The sequence below is a fragment of the Vicugna pacos genome, chromosome 2 (assembly GCF_048564905.1).
Source record: "Vicugna pacos chromosome 2, VicPac4, whole genome shotgun sequence".
NCBI lineage: Eukaryota > Metazoa > Chordata > Mammalia > Artiodactyla > Camelidae > Vicugna > Vicugna pacos.
The window spans coordinates 40,379,699-40,407,195 of NC_132988.1; the positions used below are offsets into that span (position 1 = coordinate 40,379,699).

Genomic DNA, 27,497 nt, shown 5'->3' on the forward strand with positions numbered 1-27,497 from the left:
TTTATATGACAATGAGTTAATTTATTATTTTGACAGTAATGACCTCAATGGTGAAACAAACACACTAATTCTTGCCCAAAAGAATGGATTCAGGTATATTATCCTGTCTACAATTTAATCTGAATATACAAACATTTTCTGAGAGAATTTTAACCACTTCTGAAGGAACATCTAGCAGTCATCTTTGAGAAAAGATGGGATGACAAGTATTCTTGTTAAGCTTCTTGATTTTATTGAGAGATTAACTCTACCACCTTGCTCCCTGCCTTCCATCCTTTATACCTGTTCATGGACCTGGCTTGTGGTTTAACTGCCAATATGAAAGAGTTGCACTGCAAGTACTTCAGAAAGTGTCATTTCAAATTCATTCTGACACAATACCCATCAAATATCTATATTTGGGGTGAAAGATTTAAAGCCTATGAAGTCTTACCATTTTCCCACATGTTCTTAACATCTACTTGAGAATTGGAGCAGATACAAAGAGATCTGTGTTCCCAGATCTTTCACATCATGAACAAGGCAGCTCACTGCCACCATCCTTATAATGAATGTTTTTCAACTAAATTGTGTGTTTGTGTTGCCGTAGGCTTTCTAAGAAGCGGCTCTGTTGACCTCATTATTTATTGCATTGATAGTGCCATTTTTTGAGGATCTTAAAAGAAATTCCTGACAAAACTTAGTATCAGAGATAGTTATTCTTCTTCTGAGAATTGGTCATCTTTATTTTTTTATAAAATGATGATTTACATAGCCAACTAGTTTCCCCTTTTCACTATTAGAAAGCTTAGAGCCAAATTTATGTTCCACTGACAGCAGGTTATTTTTATAAACATATTTATTAGACTGTGCCTGGCTACATCGAAGCTTGTAAACATTTTCCTCTTTCTCACCTACCTTTAGTTTATGTTGTACATTCATCTAACTTCTTTTTATTCCCTTTCTGGAACTAGGTAAATGATAGTACTAGAAAGATAGCTAAAATCATGAAAAGACACAGGGGATATAAACATAATTTTAATATAATTTTAGAGTATTATTAATAATTCCATACTTATTCTAATAAATTTGATGATAAAAAATACATCAGGAAACCATGGAAGGGTGTTTTAAAATCTTCACTAACTAGAACTTTAGTAGAAACTACAGTAAGGTTACAAAGAAAATAATGTCTAATATCCACATTAGTTTTATAAATTTTTCTCCATTTTTCTATGGAAGAACCACAAATGTTATGGAGGTATGTGGTAAGAAAGGTCTCTGTGATGAGGTGATGATCGGCAGGGAGCAAGGTGAACTGAAGCAGTCGTTAATGTGGATGCCTCAAGGAAGAGTGCTCCTGACAGAGAGGCCAGCAAATGCACAGATCCTGGGGCAGAACTTGGTCAGCATGTCTAAGAAATAGAGCTCCCCAGAGGTTGAGGCACAGGGAGCCAAAGAAGTGATTGGAGACAAAATCAGCAAAGTAACAGGATCCATTCATGCAATGCCTTGCAGGCCATGAAAAGAGTTTGCATTGTACTCTTTATATTTTTATAAGTATATTTTTACATTTTTATAAGGACTTTGTATTTATATATATATAGACTGTGAGCCATTGGAAGGTTTTGAATAGGAGGTCTAATACAGTCAGATTAGGTTTTAAAATGAAGAGTCTGAGGTCAGCAAGTGTGGAGCAAAGATACCAACTGAGAGGATATCGCAAGGCAGAAATATAATGCTTGGACTAAGGTGGAAATAGTGGAGATAGTGAGAAATAGTTGAGTATAGAATATATTTTCATTGGTGATGGATTAGATGTGAAATGTGGAGGAAAGAATAATCAATGATGACTGAAGTGGTTTAGCTTAAAGAAGCAGATGGATGGAAGCACATTTACTAAGATGGGGGATATTGAGAGAGGAGTCAGTCTGGGGAAAGGTCTGTCAAGAGTACATTTATTGATAAGTTGATTTTGAGATATACTTTCGGCATTCAAACCATTGTTTGTTATTTGGCTACCTAAGTCTGCAGCTCAGAACTCTGTTAACAGTGAGATATATTGGCATCAAGATGGCATATAAAGTTACAGGATTGAGTAATGTATCTACAGAATGAAAGAATAGATTCAATAACATGCAAAATTCTTTCTCATACTTAGGAATCATATCCAGACTGCTATGTCTTACTAGTAATTGCGAGGAAAATCTCATTTTCTCTAGTTCAAAAAACCAGCCACTACACACACGCATACACACACACACACACACAAGCCACCCCCTTGAATGACTGTCATTATACTGAAATATGATGATGTTTTAGGGTCTCTTCTTTCTTCTAATAGAAATGTTCATTTCCTGAAATGGCAATTCTGAGAAATTAAGGACATGGATGATTGAGATGAGCTTTCCATTTTTGCTCACATACTAAAGTTTATGCCTCATTGGATACCTTTAATTTTTCCCCTATTTCTTCATCCAGCTTTCGAGTGGGTCTGAAGAGAAAGTGCTCTGACATATTTAAGGCGTCCTCAGACAAAATTTGTACCCATGATCATATCTCTTCAGTGTCTACAAGGTCTCATAGTATCTTTTTTCCAGCTCATCTTTCTTGCTCCCTTGCCATTTTGGACGATAAAGAACCCAGCTCATAAATGTTTAACGGACAAGATAAGCTACTAAATACAGGTCTAAATATCATCCCTTTACAATAGTCTAAGAATTATCTGTCCTGGAATAATTCCTTATGCCAACCAAGAAGAGTTCTCTATAAAGCCAAGCTGTTTAAGTCAAAATTTGAAATAAAATCTACATTTCAAATGAGATATTAGCAACTCTTCTGGCATTTTAATGATACATCTTGCAACTCATCTCAGTAACCTTATAATTTCATATTAATGCAGAAGATTTTCTTTACTAATGAGTAAGGATTTGCCCAAGGAAATTGGTCATATCTTAATCTATACATTCTTGAATGGCCATTGAATTCATCTAAATTAGAAATTTAGATTTCAAGTAAGTCTTGGCAGTTGAGATTTTTTAAGCCTCTAATCCTGATGCCATGTCAGCTTAAATGTAATGAATTGCCTAACAACCTCTCCATCCTCAATATGCTTTATTCATAGTCATCATAATGATTAAGGGCAAACATTAAATTTTTGTATTATCATGGCTGTTGTTTATTTTTCATTGAAAGGTATACCTGAATAGGAGGAGGTAATTTTTTGATAAGTGAATGTTGAAAATAATAATAAATATTCTTCAATTATAAAGTTTGGGTCAAATCAAAATACTATTTTGGTTAGGATATTGGCAGAGGTATGATATTGAGGTAATAGAATAAGAACTGATACATTCCAAGCATTATATTTTGTAACTTTTTTTGTAAAAATTTCCTTTATTTTTAAATGTAATAATATCAGAACATATTCCATATCAGTTAAACAATTTTTTAAATATATTATTTCAATCTGTGGTTCACTTTCTTTACCATAATTGTGAAAATTTAAAAAAAAACTGTGTTTAATCAAAAATGCTTCAGGATAGTAGAAGTAGAAGCTTACAAGCATTAATTTATTGGTCTAAGAAAAAAGACTTGAAAGGTTACTGTTGATGCGTTTATGTGTTACTATGTTCCTTGACTTTGCTCTTTTTTTCTGATAGAATAGAGAGAAATATCTAACTTCAGATAACAAAAATAGTCATCTAAATTCAAATATAATTAATAACTGAACCTGCACAGTGTCCTGCAGCTGCTAGTCTATAAAATGACTGCATATCACACAGAATGGGAGGACCAAGCATTTTATAGTTAACAAATTCTACATAATTACAGAGGAGGTCGGCGTAGTGTTTTTACTGCCCCAGAAGGGGAGAAAGCCTCACCAGAATGTAATTCAGCAGAGTTGATTTTAAATGTTTAAAATTACGTATTTTTCTGATAACAAAGGCAATAAATGCATGCTTACTGAGGACAACGTGAAAAATAAAGGAAAACAAGACAAAATTCATCTACATCCTGCCATATTTAACATTTTAAAGTACCTCAAAGTCCTTTTAAAATATGCATTGCCATAGAATTATACAGTTTCTATCCTGTTCCCATTTGTTTAACTTAGTATTGTAACCTGAGGATTTTCCCCTGACATCAGAATTATTTAAATGTTCCTGCTATAGGCTAAAATGTGACTCGGGCATTGTTTACTTGATCATGCTCCTGCTGCTGTGTACCTCCTACCAGTGTTTCTCCTTTAATTCACCTTCCACACACCTGCCAGAGATACATCTCATGTTAAACAAAAATCTTTTCAAGTCCTCATGCCTCTCAAAATTATTTAATGCTTCTCCTTGAAGTCCACACCTCTGAGCACAGATGCATATCTCTTCTCCATCTGAATCTAGCCAGCGTTGCTCGCCCACCTTTGCACAGATTGTAACATCCAGCAATGTTGATGTTGGCTGCTTCCCAAGAGCCACTTTTTTTCCTCATGCCTGTAGAATAGAGTCTGTGTTCTTCCCATCCCCACATTTGCCTTCTTTGCTTAACCTTTCCCCTTTCCACTCAGTTTAGGTACCACAGCCTCTTGGAAATTTCCTGACCACCCCACTCTGGGGTTGAGTTTGGTGCTTCCCCTCTCTAAGCTCCCGTAATAGTTTGTTCAGACTTCTGAGTACCTATCATCACATATTAAAACCCCCTTTTCACTTGTCTGTTCGGCTCATGTTATGCAATGACTCTAGTCTTGACAGACAGGCTTAATCGTGAAAAATAAATGCCCCAGAGTCTCTTCAGAAGACCTGGAGTCCTAGATATGTTCGAGTGCTAGTTGATTGGATGCTTACCTGTAGTCCAGACAAAGGCTAGATTTATACGTATAATACATATCCTCCAAGTTTGAAGTCAGAAGGTCTAAAACAAGATAGATAAAGAAAATTATTTTATTCTGCTTCACTACATGTGCTGAAAACTTAATTATTTTAAAGATATTGTATCTGTGACAGCATGTGAAATTGACTGACTTAGGGAACAGAATGGGTTAACCACATCCATTTGTTTATATCATGGAAGTTTAAAGATTACATTTATAGTGAAAGGTATGTTACTAAAGAATGCGTATCTGTAGAATAATCTCCCCCAAATATCCCCTTTCATAACAAGAAATGCTGCTAGAGGTGATAACATGATAGAAAAATTACAGTACAAACATTAAAGTCAAAGGGACTTTTATCATCCAACTTCAGGTAGGTGATTAAATCTGTTTCTTCCTAACTCAAGCTTTTCTGCACAATTTTTCTTCCTAAATATGATTGTGTAAGTCTATCTTTCTTTCCAATCCCTCTCCCTCATTTTCCTTCTTAATAAAGACTTCCTAAATGAAGCAAAATATCAGGGTGTGCGGGGACTAATACTTTTCAGCTTCATATTTTATTGTTAATTATGTTATGGCTCATAGAAAAATTGATCCCAAGGTTCATAATTTTTCTTTTTCTAATTTCTTCTGTTCGAAAGCTGCCTTTCCACCACTTCCTCATTAATATAAACCAATAGTGGTCCTTGTTTGAAAGCACTTCATCAGAATTAGCCTCAAGTGAGTCAGCTAATGCAAGAAATAGTAATAAATGAACATGTGTCAACAAGAGGGCTGTTGAGCAAAAAATTCAGTTACCTTCTAGCACAGACTACAGGATAATTTATTAAAGTGTCAGAAGCAAACCTTCAAGGTAAAAAATAGCTCATACAGATTCTCTGATTACCCAAAATGAATCTTTAATGTAACTAAAAGGTGAAGAACAGAATTGCAACTGTGCTGTTCACCATTCAAAATTAATTGGAAAATGGTTGATCTGAAAATACCATATACTCTAACAGTGATCATATAGTGAATAAAATTAATTCCAAGGATTGTTTACACATAGGAGAGCTCCAAAATGAGTGTTAATTACCATTTGCAAGTGCTTTGAATCATAAACGTTATTTTTTTAAAAAATGCACAACAGCAGCTACACAGAGGAAAACAAAGAGAAAGTCATGAAAACAAATAACTTATCTTTCATATCTCAGTTTTACTAGTTCTTCGCAGTTTTTTGTAACTTACACTTTAAAAGGCATTCTTAATCTAAGGTAAAGTCAAATAAAGCTCTTTCTCTCCACTTACAAGGACATTCTGATTAAAAAGTCAGATTAAGTCGTCTCTGTGAGTAGCTGGTAAGTTGATAAGAAGTCCCTATTAACACATCACAGAGAGGTTGAATTTGTGTGTGCTACACAATGGCTTTAAGGAGAAGCTAAATATTATCTGTATATTTCTATCCAAGATGAATAGCTCACTTCACAAGCTTTATTATCACATATCAGCAATGAAGTGGTCCAGGGATGCATAATTTAGGAATTTTATAGGGTACTACATTAATTAGGTTGAAGCTATACATGTACCACAGACATGTCTGTAAGAAATAATTTCCACCATACCACTATATTTTGGGCAGGGTGGATGAAGAAAGAAACTGACTTCTAACAAATTATTATAGCCTGTTTTTTTTGTTTGTTTGTTTGTTTGTTCATTTGTTTTCCATTTTCAACCTGGGTTGATAGTGTAGGTAGTGTAGCTTTAAGAATATGTTGAAATTTTAACTCTACAACCTATTACCAAAGAGTGAAAATGTTCCTTTTTGGGTTTGTTTCAGTCTTTAATTAACTGTTAATTATATGGCTGGCCAAGAATAACAGAGTCTCAAAATTGATTATTTGAAAATTTCTTTAATACACGTGTGGCCTACAGTAATTAGTAAAGGAACTAGTACATGTAATACCTATCAGTCCACTTGGAATTGTATGTATTTAATATTATTGCTATTCATATTTTATATCGTGCTCCTTATTTAAAAACAATCTCCAGAAGTCACCAAAATGGTGCACATCCTTTTTGTCCAATATCTCAGAATTATCAACATAGTTTTTCTAAAATTTTCTTTTAACATTCATCTATTGCTAGCATCTATGTAACAAAGCAGTTGGATAAATATTGTCAAAAGTAAGTTCGAAATACACAGACATTTCTTTTTTTAATATGTATTTGTATGATCTTTAAGCAATCTGGTATCACATGCACATAAAGTAAACATGTATGTATCACTGATACTAAAATTTTCTTGTTAGATGAGATTTCTAATGAAAGTAATGGCAATAATCATTACTAATAATAACTCATACGACTCCAGAATGATTAAACAATAAAATTCTGTGAAGTTTTCTGTTTTTACACTTTGGTTATCACCCTACCATTTCATATTCCTTTATATTTTAGATAATTATTAATGTGTTAGTTGACGAGAGGAAAAATAGATGAGCAGTATGTGATTTGCATAGCAATAAAAACTTATTTCATCTGAGTGAGAAATAGGAATTGTTAAAAGTATTCCTACTCAGATATAATTTGTATGGAAATGTATAACTTTTTTGTGAATTAGAGGATCTTTTATACTTCCCTCATACTTCTAAATATGCATTAATCAAAGGTTAAATATTTTTATACTTACACCACTAATATTATGAAATACGCAGGACATCAGGACTAACTTTTTTTAAAACATGAATATAATAGGAATTATGATGCCAATCCCAAAGAAACCCTAAACTAAACATTGTAGAATCTTATTTTATTCCATTAGTGCCTGTCTTTGATATCTGTAACTTAAGTGAAAATTCCTCTAGGTGTCAATAATCTAGAGATTTCCAGCTCCTGGAGAGTTAAGATGGAAACCAAAGTTCAGATCGCAAGTGTTTCAAGTTTGAAGATAGTGCTTGTGCTGCCTTTTCTTTATTTCTTTTTTGTGTTTCTTTATAATAAAACAATGCATATTTCAGGTTTCTGGTCTGGCTTGTGAAGAGTTTGGAAGTCACCACTCCATCCTAACAACAAAAACTGAACAAACTGAAAAATTCACACAACTCTTCTTAGGTCAGAGAAGTGAGGTCACAGGGCAAACTGCTACACCCAAAATTATGACTTAATGGAACAGAAACCACCAGTCTAACCAGTGGCCAGGTATTAAAACCTGATCTATAATTTATAAGCTGCTGGAGGCTCAGTCGGGACGAGTCTGAGAATCCAACAGGGGGACCCAGTGTTAGGGGAGTCCCTACACTTTTATGAGTTTTACATTCAGAAGCTCACCCAGGAAACTTTTTATAAAATAAGCCACAGGGATGGAACATACAGCATGAGGAAGACGGTTAATAAACTGTAATAACCTTGTATGGGGACAAATGGTTACTAGACTTAACATGGTGATCATTTCATAATGTATGCAAATGTCAAATCACTATATACTACACCTAGAACTAACATAACATTGAACATCAATTACATTTCAGTAATGATTTTGTTTTTAAAGAGTGAATATCTGAGAAAACTCCTCTTGCGCTTCCAGCAGGGGGAAGGATAAAGGAACCATTTTGAAATACCCCATAGCACTCCGTTTTTCTTAACAAGGTCTTTCCACAGGAGAAACTGTTTAGCCAAAGCCTAACCTGCAGGGATTTTATAAGAACCTAACTGACCTGGGAAAAGAAAAATGCCCAGCTCCAGGCCCTCTAGCCATTCTGTCCTACCTGAGTGATGAAGGTGACTGAGAAGCCCTTGAGAAAATCACTGTCTAAGGCATAGGCTCACTATAAGACTGAGACCTAATCGTAGGACTGTAGAGTCCTTTACTTCTGCCCACACCTCACAATCACATCAATAAAGGCCTATTTACAGTGACTTTTTATCCAGTACATCATGTCAGGCTATCAAGATAAAAATTAAAGCCATAATAAAGGATTAAAAAAAAAACACAGTTTGAAAAGACAAAGCAAGCATCAGAACTAAACTCAGATAAGACAGAGATGTTGGAATTCACAGACCAAGATTTTTAACACAATTATGATTATTAATATAAGGGCTCTGATAGAGAAGGTATGCAGTGTGCAAGAACAGACGGGCAATGTAAACAGAGAGATGGAAGTTCAGAGAACCAAAAGAGAAATGCTAGAGATCAAAAACACTAACAGAATGCTCTTATTTGTAATCTGGATATGGCTGAAGAAAGACTCTCTGAGACTGATGGATATCTCAATTAAAAAAAACTCCAAACCTAAAAAACAATGAGAAAAAAAGACTAGGGAAAAAAGAAAAAAACAGGATATCCAAGAACTGAGACAACTAATAAAAGTATAATATACATGTAATAGGAATATGAGAAGGAGAAGGAAGAGAAAAAGGAAAGAAATAGTTAAAGCAATAATGAATGAGAATTTCTGCAAATTGGACGTCAGACACCAAACCATAGAACCAGCAATCTGAGAAAACACCATGTAAGATAAATGCCAGAAAACAAAAAACAAAAAACTACACTGAAGCATGTCATGTTAAAAATCAAAGATAAGGGGAAAATCCTGAAAGAATCCAGAGGGGAAAAAAACACCTTATCTATACAGAAGCAAAAATAAGAATTACATCCAACGTCTCCTTAGAAACCATGCAAACAAGAAGAGAATAAAGTGAAACAGACCCATAGATACAGATAACAAACTGGTGGTTGCCAGGGAGAACTAGGGAGTGAAGAATGGACAAAATAGGGGAAGTGATTAAGTTCATAAGCTTTCAATTATGAAATAAATAAGTCATGGAGATGTATTATACAGAATAGGGAATGTAGTCAACAGTATTATAACAACTTTGTAGAGTGACAGTGGTAACTAGATTTATCATAATGATCACTTTGTAATATTTATAAATATAAGATCACTACGTTGTACACCTGTAAATAACATAATGTTTTAGGTCAATTATACTTTGATAAGTAGAAAAAGAGAGAAGAGAATAGAGTAAAATATTTCAAGTGTTGAGAGAAAAAAATCCGCCAACCTAGAATTCTATACCCTGTGAAATGATCCCTCAAAGTGAAGATGAAATGAAGACTTTCTCAGACAAAAATTGAGGGAATTTATTGCCAGTTGACCTGCCTGCAAGAAAAATGCACAAAATCAGCTAAACAGAGGAATATGTTAATCCTCACCTAAAAGACTATCATGATTGAAAAAGCACACTAGTCAATGTCTTTGTTCTCAGTTTTATTTCAAAAGAAATACAGGTAAATGATCTCAAAGATTGGATCATGACTGACCACACCACAGAGACAGACTTTCATAGTTGTCATTGGTTAAATGGTATCAAAGCTTCTATGTCTCTGATAATTTTATACCATTATTCCATGAATATGAGTATATGAAGTATGTTTATATTGTTCAATTATTCTTTTATAACAGAATCACATTTATCTATTGCTTTGTGAGATTAAACACAAGATTCTGGATTCCTCATACAAATTTGTTAGATAGATTTAATCCTTTTGAAAATGCAGAAGCAGATACAGACATGATCTCAGCAGTCACAATCCCCTTTTAGGCCTTCTCATCTCTCCAGCATACCCATTTCTGTCTCTATTCATACATGCACTCTCTAATAACTAATGAATTAGCTGTGAGGGCATAATATATGTGAAATGCACTTACCTGTATTATAAAAACTTAAGTAGTGTGGCTATGAAATAGAGATATTTTGGGTGGTGAAATATACTGGTTACTCAGGCCTCATTCTTTTACAAAAGGAGGATAGCACTTTATGACTCTTGAAGAAAGTAGAACAATTCACACAACTAGATACCAAAGCTTATTATAAAAATATATGTACCTTTCTGTGAGTTTTACTTCAAAGCACAGAATGGTAAAAAAAGTTATCAGGGTAGAAAAATTTAAGTAGGCTAATAGTGCAAAGTTAATTAGTCACACTGTATCTAACTATAAAGGATGTATATGGTGTTCATGATCAACTCATAAATTCAATAAGTTAATATTAATTGAGTGATTATAAATATAAATATGCTGGGCAATTTATAAAACTCAATTCTACCTTAAGGAGCTTCTAACTTAATAGGGAAAAATGTTAGGTTACCCCAGGTAAAACTGCCTGTACTCAACTATTTTTGGCCTACAAAATGGCAGTTTCATGTGATTCACCTAATATAACAAAAATCTCAAACAGTATGTGTGGTACAGGCAGTAGGAGAAGGATGGAGTACTACAATTATTCAGGAGGTGAGCTTGAAGAAAGAATAGAATTTCCACAAGTAAAGTTGGAAAGGAGAGCACACAGACAAGAGTATATACAAAGGTACAGGGAAATAAATGTTTTGTTTGTGGAATGGCAATGGGATGCGATTGTATCAGTCCAGACGTGAGACTGAAGGTTGGGATTACATCCTAAAGGGTCTCAAATTGTGTTGAAGTAGCTTCAACTTTAATTGACAGGTACTGAAAGCAGTGAACATTTCTGAGGAGGAAGACAGAGATATGCTTGATGGTGAATAACATAGTGGTTGATTCTGAATAAATTATGGGGCAAAGATGGAAGTTGAGACCTATGGGGAGATTCTTGCAATAAAGCTAAGGAGACATTAAAAAGACTCTAAATTAGAATGATGGAAATGTAAATGGAAAGGAAAAAACCAGCAAGAGAAGTGCCATGGTAGATGTCATGGTCAAATAACATAAAGGTCCTAAACTGATAGAAATGGTGAAGAGAAGTTGGTTTGAAGAGAAAAATAAGGAGTTGAGAAGACTGAGAAGTCTACATCTCAGATTGCAAATGTGGCACCAGATTTTTTCAGTCTTGAAGGTATTTCTGATTCCTTTACATTAAGACAATAATCGAAGACAAGACCTTTTATAATTTGAGAGAGGCTATTGCATAGAAAGAGAAAAGGAAAAAAATGTATGCAGAACTCAGAGAACTTTTCAAGGGGAGAGGAAGAATCAATAAAAGAGAACAAGACTGACCTGAGTTCGTTATCATGATGGAAGATGAGCAGTGCAAAGACAAAGGAAAAGTCAACATTGTCAAGAGGGGTGATATGTCAAATGGGACAAACCTCTGGATACGAGGTGAAGACCTCTAGATTTGGCAACAAGAAAGTCATTAGTGACTTTCAAACGAGGTAGTTTCTGGTATGAAGGTTAAAACCAAAGCCAAATATAAAGGTACTAATGAGTCAGTGCCTAGGGGCAAAAATGAAAGAATTTGAAGAATTCAGTCAGGGCAAGGGAGGGAAGTTTGCATAGCAGCTCCAGGGTGTAAGTAAATTGAAGGCTGTTTTAAAATAAAGAGACTAGATGATGGTAGGCAAAGTGATAGTGGGGAGTAGATAGAATAAATTTGCAAGAGTATATCTTAGAATAGGAGGAGGGGGTGGGTAATTAACAGGAAGAATGCCCTGAGGACAGAGGAGAGTATCACCGAGAGGCAAGGGATTAACTTTGGGTGGACCGGCCTAGTCCGTGCTGTTCTGAGGAGGCAGGAGGAGTGAAAAGGAGAATACAGAAATTGACACTACTGTACTTCAATTAAGTAATTAATTAATTAATTAAAAGGTTCACATGCCAAAAAAAAAAAAAAAACGAAGTTAAAGTTGTTTGAAGATACTAAGAAAGAAGTTGCAGGAATCCTTAACTATCTCTTAGCACTGCTTCTTGTACTGAGATAGGAGTAATAGTTGTTATTCCTGCTGGGGAAAAGTTTCTGCATTGTAGTCAACCTCTATAATTTTAGTGAAAATATTGGTGGTGATGACTCTTGAGGAAAAGGTGTTTCCAGGGCTTCTCCCAGCGCATTTCCCATAATGAGTCATTGTCTCATTACTTGTGAGGTGAACCTATAGGCAAGGCTTTGTGTGTTAATGAAGTTTTATCAGAATGCCCCTGACTTCCTGCTGTTATTTACTTAAAGTTCCTCTAACATTTACTTTATATTCTTGCGGTAAAAGGGAAATAAGAATTACCTCGGTTCTTAGTCACCTGAAAAAAAAAGAATTTTTAACAAGAGACAGAAAACGGGATATAAGCAAGATTTTCCTTAGTAAAGTATAAAGGTAGTAAAAGATAGTACACTCCAGAGATCTGGGAGCGGACCAATCCAAGAGAGGAGAAATGGCCCTGCTCCTTTGTTTTTCCATCTTATATCCTGGCTTAGGGGCGTTTTTGTGATTGATTGATTGATTAAGGGCTCAGGTTCTCTGAGTGATCAGGCTGACTGACAGCTCAGGTTCCTCTGGCACGCCCATCCCCTTTTGGGCAGGTTCTTCAGACAGAGAAACCTATGGGAGGGGGCTCAAACTGTAATGTTAATTACATTATAATAAGCATTGGATCAAGTTACACCGGGTCCTTCTGTTATGCGCAGCTGCAGAGTTTTGATTTTAGCTGCCTTCTTTTGCTGGCCCTCATTTAGAGAAAGTAAAAGTTTCTGGAGTCCCTTATCCTGAATGCAGACATACTGTTATTTTCTAGGTTGTTCCTTTCCCCTTCCCCTCCCTTGCCCAGTGCTCATTTCTATCTAACTGCCTAACATTCTGACTTGTGGTCTTCCCAATACACTGTATTAGATTTGTAAGTATTCCGACCCCCAAACTATAGCTTGGAAAATGGTGCAAATGTATGCTCCCAAAAAAGGCATGTCAAGAGACTTTAGAAAGAAGGCGAAATTTCTGTTTTTAATGATTCAGAATTCGTATGTTTGCTTTACAGTAATTAAAGGAACTGTCAATGGATAAACAGCAAATGATTTGGGGTGATATACAGCACTGGAGTTTACAAAGAACAGCTTGAGAAAGGTACCAGGATTCTTAAGAACCACCTCTGTCATTGTTGTACTTTCACTGTATGTTCAAAAACACAGTTTTGTGTTCACTCTGAGCCAAGTACTCTTCTCACAACTACCTTATGATGTGGGTATCTTATCCCCAGTTTGCAGATGTAGTGACTGAGGTTCTAAGAAGAAAAATAAATTCCCCAAGGTCAACAGCTAGAAAATGATGAAGTCAGAAGTTACATATGAAAGCATCTGATATCAAGTTCTGTGCATTTTTCTCATCCAAGTCTACCTCCCTGGAAGTTGCAGCTGTTCCATTTGGAGACAGCACAGAACATTTTTTAAAAGAAGTTTATAATTGATGCTTGCTTTGACATTTTCTAAAGGTCTTTGTAAACCTCTGTGAGGATTATCAGTTTTGCTGCACCTCTCTTGAGTTTTGTGCTTTGTTCCTAGTATGGCTTAACTTCAAACACTTTATTACCTAATGTGAACACCAGTTTTATTATCTCTGCCAGATATCACATCCAGCATAGGGTTTACGAGCATGTGCTTCTTATTTCTTGACTTAGTATATTCTTCAAGGTTATCTTCAGCCTACTCCTTTCTTCGACTTCTTAATATTTGATAAGCAATAACCAGTGATATAATCTGTGTATTCATCACCTGTCTAAAATGAATGGGATCAAAATCCATGTAATATAAAATGTACTAAAATGAGCCCCTTATAAATATCTTGCAAAGGCAATCTGAAGAAATACCCCCATTTTCCAAAGAAAGAACTGCAAATTGAAGTATTCAATTTTGTGGCAAAAAGGGTAGCTCTTCTTTTGCTCAAACAAGTGCTTTTTTGAGATATAAAAATCTATGAAAGTTGGTTTGAAAATGTAGATGTGCATATTTTATATCATGAAGAAAGTTATTTAAGAAAGTATGATAATATCCAGCATACCTAAATGTTAAGTGTGAGGACAGGACAGCTCAGCAGAGATGTGTGTATGAGAACCTGGAGGTGAAAATGACATTCAAAAGAAAAAGAAAGAAAGAAAAGAAATGAACTAAAGGAAACTAAATCTAAAATAGAAATAAATTAGTGGTTCTGATCCCCCAAAGTATCAAAAATGTAGAATGAGAAAAAAAAATCAGAATGAATATGAGATGTAAGATCCAATAGCTAAACTGTCATGAGCTCTTCAAAAGACACAGTAAGTGACTGATCGGTTTTCTTAGGGCCAAAGTCAAGGGCTACTCACTGATCAGGAAAGTGGTAACAAGGCCAACAATATTAAAGATGGTTAAAGAGGACATTTTTATCAGATGTAAAAAGAAAATTGTAGATTAGACAAAAAAAGAAAAAAAGACACGTTGCACATAGAATACTGTTTAAGCGGATTTGAGAGTCGTAAACTTTCTGTGTTTTAACCCCAATTTGTGTTCTTGTGAGTAGGTTATGTCAGCTCTCTGGGTTTAGCTTCTTCGTCAGTTAAGTGAACACTAAAAGGCTGTTGCAAAGACTAGAGTGTGAGTGCTACTTACTAAGTACCAGTGATTAGACATTTTTAAGCCTCATTTATCCTCTGAATCAGTGACTAGGCAAATAAATGCTTTTAAGCTTGAGCCTTAGTGAATGGGTAGCTTGAAACTGAACTGATTCTACTTCGCAGGTGTATTATTTCTCCCTGGAATTTCCATCACTTGTAGTAGAGTGTTGTTACATTCAAGATGCGTGCTAGCAGTAATGAATCAGGGAAAGAGCAGCAGTATCAATATGCAAACTTCAACAGAAGGCTTACTAGGACCCAGACAACCAATCATATGAGAAGAATCTACCTCCCTTTTTACTATAATGAAGGCAGTCAAGGAAATCTGAGATTACTAGTGACAGCAAGTAGAAAATCCCTGGCTAAAACATCAGTGTCCCTTGCTCACCTGCCGTCCAAAAAATGAAAAGTTAAATTGCATGGAGAAAATGTCATTATTTTACTAAGTGAATTGAATGTACTCCAGGTGAGAAAAGAAAGATAGTATCTAACATTTCAGGGATTTTAAATGCCAGGTTACCTTTAGCTAAGTTGTTTGGGATTTCATCGAATAATTACTAAGTAGATCTACACATGTATGCCGTTTATTTTTGTGCCAACAAACAGACGGGAGATGCTTGTAAGTCTTAATCACAGAGCCTTGTCTGAATAGCTGCAGCTGAATGTCAATTTACCCTTAATCTAAAACTCAGCACTAAACCTTGCAGGTGTGTGTCCAGGCAGACATTTCCCTAAACAGTTCTCACTTAAGCATAGAACTCTTTCTTGTTCAGGTTTGAAATCTTCTCCTGCATGATCCTTAAAACAATCCAGATTCCGCTGTCACAATATTTTCTAATTTCTGTTTATCTAGTTTCTTTATGTACGTTAAAAATCAGACTTAATTTTTGAAGTAAACTAATATTTACAGCAATCAAAGAGCTTGCTGCTGCTCACTGACGAATACCAAGTTAGACCCAGATATTCTGAAGAGCCTTTATTCATAAATAACCTGGTTTCCCCTATAGAAACTGATTTTGAATTCAGATTCTTTGAGAAAAAAACTTCAGCACGTTTAGGAATACTTGATTTCACATTCGCCTCGTCGCTGTGCCGTCATTTTCTGAGTGTAATTCACAATGGATTCATTGCTATTATGCACCTCTTAAAAAGCAACTATGTAGAGCTATCTGATAGATGATACCACATACTCACAAAAACGGGTGACTTTTTCTTATCTTTTCTGGTTTTCTCAGTCCTTCTGTGAGTTCCTATATTTGCAAGGGGTTCATAAATCTAAGCCATCTGTACTCCTATAAAAATATTTAAAACTTCAGTTTGTTATTTGCCAACAAGCAGGCAGGAGACAAGGAGAGGTGGAAACCCAGAGCCAGGTAAGCTGCTGGATTTCGTTCACTCATCCCATTTTCTTCTCGAATGAAGCAGTAGATGGTATCTAAGAGTAAGAGAAATCAATTTTTCCCACCAAAAATGATTAGCTCTACCAAAAAAGGCATGCTAATGAGCAAAACCATAAACTGTAAACATAAAAATTTAAGAGGTTTATAATACTTGACAAATTAGGCAATACTCCATAGTGCACAACCTGCTCCACTGTTTAGGTCCACAACCTGATCACTTATGTCACAAATATTTCTCTCTCTTTACCAAGAATTGGCCATGTAAAATCTTCACACATCGTGGAGAGTTACTTGCAGGAAAACAGTAAACAGCTACAAGAAAGTGTTTTCTGTGTCCATCTAAAGAGTTCCTCAATCCATCTGGGGACCTGCCTCTATGTTCTGAAGAATTTGATGTACATTCAGTTCCTTGTTTGATTCCAAGAATGCAATAGGAGAGCTGCATAGACTGATACTTCTCTACTACGTAAGACAGTGAAACAAGCTCCCATATGCCACCCATCCCTTCACTTACCACCCTATAAATATCTTTCTCAATGCTGATTGACTCAATGATCTCCGTCTTCCCGTAAGCTTTCCTGGACTATATCTCACTGCTCCTCTGGGTAAATCCTCTACTACTGCTAAGATGGCATGCTCACTGTGTTAGTTTGCTAGAGCTGTCATAACAAAATACCACAGTCGAGGTGGTTTACACAGAAATTATTTTCTCAAGTTGTGCAGACTAGAAGTCCATGCTCCTCCCTCCTTTGCTTGCAGATGGCCACTTTCATGCTGTGCCCTCGCATGGTGCTTCCTCTATGTTCATGCATCCTTGGTATCACCTTCTTCTTATAATAACACCAGTTAGATAGGATTAGGGCCCATCCTAAGGGCCACATTTTAACGTAATCACGTTTTTTAAAGGCTCTATCTCCAATTACAGTCACATTCTTGAGGGACTGGGATTTAGGGCTTCAGCATATGAATTTTAGGGGGGCACAATCAGCTTGTAAAACTTACTATTCCCCAGTGTGCCCTATGTGTCCCATTTTCATGCTCTCCTTCCTATGCAAGGTGATATAATACTAAACACTTTCTTCTTGAGGTAGCTAAAATTCACTCATACTCAAAGTCTAATTGAAGTCCCTCCTATTTCGTGAATTCTTCCTGGACCGCACCAACCCACTGAAGACCTCCGGTCTGTTTTCAAAGCAAATGCTACCTATTGTGTTCATCCATATGCCTTATAATATGTTTGCATTGCTTGTTTCCATAATTTAACCTTACTTCCTCTGTTGACATTTTCATTGAATTATATTTTGTTTCTGCATCATAATTGTCAATGGTCCCAAGTAAGTATAGCTCCATGAAACTAGGACAAGTGCTGGAATTGTCCAACACTCTCTTTTTACACCTGCTGTTTCCCTATTAAACAGTGATCTCATGAAAATATAAGTATTACTTACTAATAATAATTTTGAAAGCACAACATTTCAAATTGCATCAGTGCTTGCAGAATTTTAAAAGTAGCTTTCCCTTTTCTTTAAATATTTTATGTTGTCATATATTGATGAAGCAATCTTTCACTTATCTCTTCATGATTTTCTAAATTTCAATACAAATGTTAAAAGGAAAAATAGTTGAGGTTTGCTTTTAGATAACTTAATGACAATTTCACTTTATTTGTAACAGTCTTACATAGCTGCTTAGTGTACCACATGGATCCCATCACTGAGATTTAGAAATTCATGAAGAGATAAGTGAAAGGTTGTTTGATCAATATATGACGGCTTAAAATATTTAAATTAAAGGAAAAGCAACTTTTCAAATTTGTAAGCACAATTTGAAAACCATCTCTTTATGCTCTTGATTTACCAATTTATATAGATAAAAAAAGAAATTGTACTGTATTTTACTTTTGAAAGTATTTTTATAACTTTAAACTCCTTATCAGTAGAATTGTTATTAGTTTTATTAATTAATATAAATGCATATATTGTAATGAATGATACATTTTAAAATACGAACAACTATTTAATGAAATCATGTTACAAAATGAGTGGAACATGAAAATACATAGTTTTTGCTGCCCTGCTTTTAGCTATTTATATACTGATTGAGTACCTTCTTCAAAGTTTAAAAAACTGTCAACCAGTGACCTAAGTTCAATTCATAGACCTGTTTTGTTTGGGAGGCCTACTGTTCACTATTATTTAAAAATGTAAGTGTATCAGCACGGCTATCTACTGGAGCGTAGCAAGCAAAGCTTGAGTTCGCCAAATCAGTACTGAAACCATACTCCCTACTGCCTTGAACGTGAGTTCAAGCTTTCTATCATGTACATCTTCTTTTGTTTTTGTTTTGCTTTTCTGAATTTATAAATCCAAGATGTTTTATGATAATGTAATTGTTGGCCCCTACATCCATTGAGAGACTCCATTTTATTTCCTCTTTCAGTTTCCTGTTCTTAAGCCAGGAACTGTGCAGAGTCTAAGATAAAGAAATGTATAAAATTTATCCCTGCTCCAGATGTGCTCACAACCAGTTGGAAAGAATGGCTGATTATTAAAATACAGTGAACGATAGCATAAAGCCATATTCAAAGTGCTATGGTAATGCAGAAGAGAAAAAAATCTTTTTGAATGTTGCCTCTTTGACCTTTCATTGAAGAAATACTACCAAGAAAACACTTAATGCTTACATCAGATGGGCTGAAATGAAAACACACGATAGCTATACAAGTACCAAATTAAAGCACGGGAACAGTTTTCAGGTATGTAAATTGCTTTTTATCAGGAGCAGAAGGGTCATGAATATGAAAAGTGTTGAATTCTGAGACAGTTTGTTATTATTAAAATTAGCACTCTGTCAGTCCAAAGTCTCTGTTTCAGCAATCCTTTTGTGTTACTGCAGCTGTTTGTTGAGTTACCAGATCCAAGTGTTCCGGGAGCTCCAACAGCAGTGAGTGGACTACATACTTTTTAATCTATAATAGCAGACTGTAATCTGTAATGGTAGACTGTCAGAGATGACACATGTTAAACACTCAAATCTCAAAGAACTGCTGTGACAGATAAGCAAGGATGGAGCTGTTTTGGTACTGAGAAATGGCCATCTGACAGGAATGTTTTTGTTCATGATGCTATTCTTGTATTTAAAAATATAGCCTGCTGGCATGAAGATCAGACTTTGACAGCTTGGAAATTACAGAACATTTTGCTAGTTCAGTAAAAAGACTGAGGCCAGCAAAACCCATAGTTGTATCAGTATACAACACAGAGTAGAAAGTAGGAAAAAGACAGACAGAGAGGGGAAATGGTGAAAGGGAGAGATAGAATTTTATCTTCTTACATGATCATTGCAAAACCGCAAAGGTCACAGGTCACTGAGATGACTGTCACACAATAGGGTCAGCCCCCAAACCAAACTCATTTTAGTCACCTGGCTCACATTAATCAAAATTTTAGTCCTCCTATTTTTAATATCACACTACGTATTGTTGATATTATTTGTCAATCACGATGTTTCAATGGAGGATTTATTCTAATACTCTTTGTTTAACATAAGCTGGAGAAATATTTATATCCTTTATGTGACTTCTTTACTAAAAGACAACAAGGGCAAAAAAAAAACACAAATACTTTTAAATGAGGAATGAATACCCTTTAAAAGTTAATTCAAATCAATGTTATAAATGGATATTGATTTAACCCATGTTAAAACAAGTTTTAAAATAGATAAAAGCATTACCTTTGTTAAAATGTTTAGATAAAATAATTTTTAAAGGTACCATATTATAGTGAACTATTAGAGAACTATTGTGGGAAAACATGATTACATAACACGTTTATTGAAACTTGCCTGTGCTACATAGAACTCTGCTTCCTGTAAGGTAGAGGATTCCATAGGAAGAGCTTAGCCAGAATCCATAACTCTTTAGCCACATTTATCAGAACATTATAAATGTTCTTAAAAGTTAAAAGTTGTGATTTTAAACCCAAAGTGTTTTCCTTCTCCCAATGCTATGTCTGCTTGTCTCCCTAGTAGCTTGGAGTTGGTGGGGGTGTGCACACAAGTGTATGTATGGATGTGCAAGTGCATGTGTGTGTGTGCATGAGTGTACCTGCACATGTGGGTGTGAGTATATGTGTGAGTGTGCAAAGTCTGGTGTCTGTTCTTGGCAGTGTATGTGCTCTTTATCCATGAACAACTCCTTCTTGTTCTGGAGTCAGCTTTTCTAAAATAAAATATAGGTACTCTAACTTGTTTCATGTCAGAATGGCAGATCTCTGTCCATCCTTTTACTTTTAACTTAGTTGAGTTATAGCGACTCAACTTGGTTTCTTGTAGACAACATATAGTTGGATCTTGTTTTTTTAATCCATTCTTACAATCTGTATCTTTTAATTGGTGTATTTAGAACATTTACAATTAATGTGATTATTGATATTGTTGGTTAGTATCTACCATGTTATAACTGTTTTCTTTTTGTTGCATTTCCTCTTCCCTCCCTTTCTTTTTTTGTCTTCACTGGTTTTAACTGAACATTTTAAATGACTCCATTTTATTTCCTCTTTCAGCATATCAATTATACTTTTAAAAACTTTCTGTGATGGCCCTAGAGTTTACAACATACATTTTTAACTAACCTGAGACTACTTTCAAAAAACACTATAAGCTGCTTCATATGTATTGCAGATACTTTGTAACAGAGTATTCACAATTCCTGCCTCCCATTCCTTAGGACATTCTGTAACTATAAAGTGAGTGGCTTAAAGTATAAAAATATATTTTAAAAGGTTGAAAACGTTGTTAATTTACAGAAAGCACATTGGGATAATTTCAATCTCTGTCTGCCAATTATCACTAAGAAATCCTTTGTCCCACTTTTCTTCCATTCCATAAATCTGGCAGCCCCCAAATCTGGAAGAATTCAACTGTCTGCTCCCTTTTTTTCAAGAAGCCTTCCACAAGTCTGAGATCACTGCCCAACCCACCTGTGTGATATCACAAAGCAGGGAACTTCCACATCACATTGTAGTGTCATCTGCTATGTTCTTTTCTATATTGCCCCTAACCTGAAGCTCCTTCAGGCAAAAACTATTCGTAATTTATTCATGATTATCTTTCTAGTTCCTAATAGACTGCCTATTAGTAGGCATTTAATAAATAAATATTAATTGGTTGACTAAATAAAAATTACCTTTTTTCCCCTGAAAGCTGTTGAACTCTGAGGCTTTAAGTGCAACTTACACCAACCACTAATGGACATGTTTTCTCTGCCGAGGAGCTGAAGTACCCATGATTATTCCTGGGGTTATGAATTTGCACTTCGGTGACTTTTATGTGGCATCATTGCAACATGGTTAGAAAGGAGAATTGATCCCTTGAAAAGAGAGTAGCTAAAGATGCTAAGTAGCTCAGATGCATAGCAGCTTTGGTTGTTTGTGTCTCTTTGTGTAAAAATGGTAGATCTTTGTTCAAAATCAGGGCATTCTAAAAGGCAATTAAGGCAACATCTAAAACCTCAGTTCTGACTTGACTGTTTAAGAAATACAAAACACAATTATATGCAATAGTGATATGGTCATGAGCATGTGTTGCCTTTTAATGACATAGGCCTCTATTAATGTACAAGAAAAATGGAGAGTCAGGCTCCGGCTCACTGAAATAGAGCAGAGGCCTTCTGTTCTCTGTTAGAACAGCTGCCCTATTTATGGCTGCTTTCACGAAGTCACTGCCCAACTTCTTTATTCGGGAAGATGAGTGTTTACACTCTAGTTGGTCTTGAATCAAAACAGTTCTGATTTGTTAATAATTCACTAACCAAATATTATGACTGAAAAACTGGGACACTGGTAAATAATCAGACGCAGAATGGAACTTCTGTTGCATTTAGTCTGATCATGGAAATGGAGAACACAAATAAAAAATGTAATTTAGCGATTCATCATACCCCGTTAAATGCCAGCTGTTTTCAGGGATTTAGGCTAGAGTGTTTTATTTTCCCCTCACGTCTTTGCAATCTGGGGAATAATCAGAAAGCAATTAAGTTATTTCATATTTTTTGCTATCAAGAGAAGTGTATGTTATCCAGGATTCATGTGTTTATTCAATAAACATTTCCTGTGCACCTAGTATTGCCAGACATCTTACTAGCACTGAGGATGTAGCAGCAGTAGAATAGCTGGACCCAAGGAGCTTACATTCTAACACGGGAGTGAAGGAAGGGACAAGAAATAACCAAATACATAATCTATCAGGCAGTGAGTGCCCTGAAGGTCAAGGCAGAGGGCGGGGGTACTCTTTGACTTAGAGTGCGTGGTGGGGGACAAAGCAGACATCAGCTCATATTGCTACTCCTCTTGAGTACTGTCTGTTTGTAAAATCTCCTTATTGCGCTTTTTGAAATGAAACGAAGGATTCCATTTAACAATCTCCTCCTCTATTGATTTTTTTAACTGCAGCTGTCAGAGGTGATTCTGGGAGATAAAAATTGCATTTATTAAGAAATTACATGAAGACTATAAAAGAGCTTCATGTATTAGGTATCAAACTCAGTGATTTTTGCTCTGGTATACACATCTCCAACATTTTCTGGTTTGACTAGAAATCACAGTAATTATCAGAAGCATGGTATATCCAGAGATTTCAGCAGAGCAAAGAGACACCAACTTCACTTACAAAAGATATGATTATGTCTGAGACATGAATTCACCAATTTAAAATTATATTTGATGTGTTAACTACACCGTAGTTACCTTAACTGAATATGCATAATGATGATAAATTTTATACAGAGCTTTTCATTTTACAAAATGTTTTGGAATACCCCAACCCATTTGAGAATCACACAGAACTGTAAACTTAAGTTATTGTTTTCATTTGGAGGAGAGAAGTCTGGGATTCAGAGAAATTAATTGATATAATAAGATAAAGACAGTTCCCGAACCGAGGCATTCTGTTTCCAGATTTCATGTTGGCGCTGTCCCACCTTGTGCAGACCAAACCAGTGTGAGTTATAACAACAACCCAAACTCATTTCTCTATATTTTCTGACTTATGCAATAAAGATCCCCAGGATAATATTTTAATTGCTATCTGTTTTGTTTCTTCAAATGTTTGATTAGCATTGTTTTCTTCATTAAACCTGCTCCAACTTAAAAACAAAGGTTTAGTTTTATTACACACCCAAGAAAACTCTTCCTTTAAATAGTCAAGGTTATAGGATGTTAAAACATCAACTCAGAATAGTAATTAATTATAAATAAATGCCTGTAGTGATGCATATCTTACATGAAACCACATTGAAAGTCACATGGAACAAAAAAGCTCCCTCTGCTTAGGGAAGTAGCCTGAGTTGTTAAATCAATAGCTGGAGTTTACTCAGTAGAGATTTAAAGACGAGAACTAAATCATACCTATTTTTTTCCTGTCCATCTGCCCTACAGATGGTGAGATATGGTTGATGTTGGAGATTTTCTTTGCTTCTCTTTCTTCCTTTTATTTTCTTCCTTCCTGCTCACCTGCCTTCTTTTCTCTCTCCCTTCCTTCTTTCCTTTTTCCCTTCCTTCTCCCCCTTCTCTTTTTCTTTCTCTTTCTAAGAATAGTTCTTAGAGGAATATGTCTTGAAATTTCTGTTACAATCAGTCAAACATGTTTCTTTAAGATCAGAAGGTTGGAGTTACTTTCCATTTCTATGACATTTCTATTAAGAAATATGGTAATTTCATAAATGAAATAACCATTTCTTTCATCAATATGTACTGTCTTGAAATGTTGAGTCAATAATCATTTGAAATGTACAGGTGTATAGCGAGAAAAATATTGAAATGGTGACTTCTTTTTTTTTCCATTTCAAAAAAAAAAGTTTTTTCATATGTAAATAAAACTTTATGTTGGATCAATTCTGGGAAAAGTATATCAAAAAATGTTGTTTTAACCTGCAAATAAAATCTACCAGCTAATTAAAGTGATAGAAGGAGGAAAAAGCAAAAAGTAGAAATTTGATAAACTTGTTACCAAAGCCTCTGGCAGGACTGTGGGTGTGAGAGAGCACTGATTCTGAATTCCCATGCCCAACTTTGAGCACTGGTTTGCTGGGGTTCCCTCTGTAATCTCAGATAGATCATTTTAACCCTTTGATCTTCATTCCCCTCTAAAATTAGAATCTTCATTTCCTTTTCTCTAAAATTAGCATGAGTTTTTAGTATTTAATCAAACAATACAACAAAAATGAACATAAAACTACTTGGTAAAGTTATATCAATAGATTAACATTGATTCAACAACATCATGTATTTAAAAAAATCCCTAACCAATCATTCAATATATGATACTTGGTATATCTCAGCAGTAAATTCCAACCAAGCTAATGTTGGGTTTTTAGACTGAGTGGCAGAATAGTATAATTCTATTAAGTTTGGGCAAATATTATTTACGTTTGGCATCTGAGACCACAGATGTATGCCTATATCAAGTTATTAGTTGCCCAGGACTGAAAAGGCAGTACTTGAGCTGTCTCTGATAATTGCACAAAAATTATGTCATGGGTATTTAAATCTAGAAGTGTACCAGCATGCAAATTGGTAATGTTAAGCCTAGTCTGACTCAGTATCTCTTGTGTGGTTCCAGACTATATTCAGAGTAAATGAAGACATAAAATTGCCTTTTATAGGAAAAATACGAGTCCAACGCCAAAGCCCATCAGATGAGCCACCGGAGATGCTTTCCCCTATATTGCATTTATCTTCACATTTTATGAGAACTAAAAGCCTAATCAATAATTTAACAAACTAATGGACATATTTTTAAACACAATGGACTCATTCTGTAAAGTGGCATCCTGCCAGGGCCACAGAGGCAAAAGTGGAAACTAACTACCAATATTTAATGTTTATCTTGAAAATTTCTGTGCTGTGGCATGAGCACAGGGCAAGCTGCCTTAAAATGGGGTGCGTCTCTTCTTGTGCTGCAAAGCTGTTGTTTCTTTCTCTATTTGCTATAACAATGTATTTTTTCTATGAACCATGTATCCGAGTACTCTGTAAATGACTTCATTTTTAGAGACACTATAAAGGCACAGAAATGATATCCAAGTATTTAATATGTCCTTTAAATAAGAATATACACTCTAAAAATGATTTTAAATTCCTATTGAAGATACTATACTTGATATTCTGGTTATAGTTATTAATATCCGTACAGTTCGCAATGACACTGTGTTTGTCATACAAGTGGGAAAAGCAAGGAAACTATTCTGGCATTGGCAGTCTCGAAATATTTTAACTCAGTTTAGAGAGGGTTGATGTTTCATTTTACGGATAAAATGAAGCCTTAATTTTTTATTTTATTTTTCCTTTATCCTTTCTACCTCATAAGACAGCCAAAGTAAAATGCTACACAAAGCAATCACTTGACTCACAACTAAAGACTCAGAAGAGTAGCCACGTTTTTATTACACTATCCTGTGTCACTATGACAGGCAGTGCTTTTACCCACATTGAAGGATTATCCTTAGCTTTCCATTTTTATCCAATTCCCTACTATCAAGATTTACACATCACTATATTTAAAACCTTCTTTTTCCTTGCACTATAGATACGTCATTAAATGGATTTATTCCACAGGTAATGAGCTGCCTAAATTTGGCACACGCGTATTGCATCTGGCATTGAGAAATGCTGTTTTGTTTTTAACAAATAATTAGAGTTTGAGAGTATCTTCATGCTTGGTTTTTAGTTTTTACAACAGATAAAAGGAAGAATTTAGATTTGTTTCATATTTGGATATCACAGATTTGAGAGTGTTGAGACTTGAGGGAGGGACATGTGTACCAGCGTCGGTGACAAGGTGGTGGCAGCCTGGAGGCCAGCTTGATGACAGAAGCCCACACCTCCGTGACCTCTCTGGGGCTGGCTGCAGGTGGCCTACTGACAGTAGCACTGGACATCTTGTTCCTCAACTCATCCATCGAACACGATGTCCTTGTCTTTCTTAATCACTTGAGAGGTCAGGCGCTGCTTGTCTGAATCCGTGCAGATCTCTGAGCTGCGGTATTTCGAGGTGCAGCGGGCTTGCCTCTAGAAACCGTCTGCAGTGGTGTAGCACAGTCATACTGTTTCTAGATGATGCTCTGGGGGAGTATTGAGCCCGAGTGGTCTTACTATATACATAGGGAAGTAGCAATCAAAATAAATAAATATTAGCACAGGATAAGCGGAGGAACCTACACTGTCATGTAAAAAACAGTAGCAATATATTATGTCTGTGAAAATTTATTTGCTACTATTTCATACTGCATTCTTCTAATTTACCTTACTTATGCTTCAAACTACATCCATTCTTAATTTGTCTTGTTCTTCCTACACTCCCTGAATTATTTTTGTTTTGTTTTGTTTTGTTTTTAAACAAGCCATTTGCCCAGAAATACTGAAATTAAAATGTTCTGTCTAATCAGCAGGTGCTTTTAGAAAATCAGATATGCACAGTTAAGCGGTGCTTGCAGAATTTTTCTTCGTAAAGTGCAATCAACTGACCATGTACCATTACTAATTTATTTCTGGCCACTTAGGCATGTTCACATGCTGCGCTGTACACGGTGATTGTGACTATCCTGGCTAGGGTACTCGGTGTTGTTGTTTTTGTTTTTGTTTTTTCTTCTCAGCAAAGAGACATTTAAATGCAGAAGCGTGCTTCAGCTTAGAACCACACAACATCTCCAGATACTGCTTTCTTCCAAAGGTGGATTTTCCATGTGCCCTGCATTTGTGTTACACTTCCTTCAGAAGGCAAGGCTTGTTCTCCGAAGGAAATTCTGTATAAATGGCTTAGAACTAGCGGGCCACAAAATCTTGTAAAAGCATTATGGTAATACCTAACGAAATAGTGTATATCTGCCCATGACATAAA

The 27,497-nt window shown here is 35.5% G+C and overlaps 1 protein-coding gene across 2 annotated transcripts in view; it reads left to right on the top strand.

The window, feature by feature from the left end:
• The window catches only part of LOC102525260 (N-deacetylase and N-sulfotransferase 4), a 230,211-nt gene that overhangs the window by 167,026 nt on the left and 35,688 nt on the right, over positions 1–27,497 (top strand). The window contains exon 6 of one of the 2 annotated variants that reach the window (XM_072972719.1): positions 13,600–13,642. The exons of the other annotated variant lie outside the window; for it this stretch is intronic. Within the exon in view, the coding sequence (XP_072828820.1) occupies positions 13,600–13,602 (3 nt within the window). The 3' untranslated portion in view covers positions 13,603–13,642. Of the gene's footprint in view, positions 1–13,599; positions 13,643–27,497 lie in introns of those variants that run through there. 2 annotated transcript variants of the gene reach the window in all.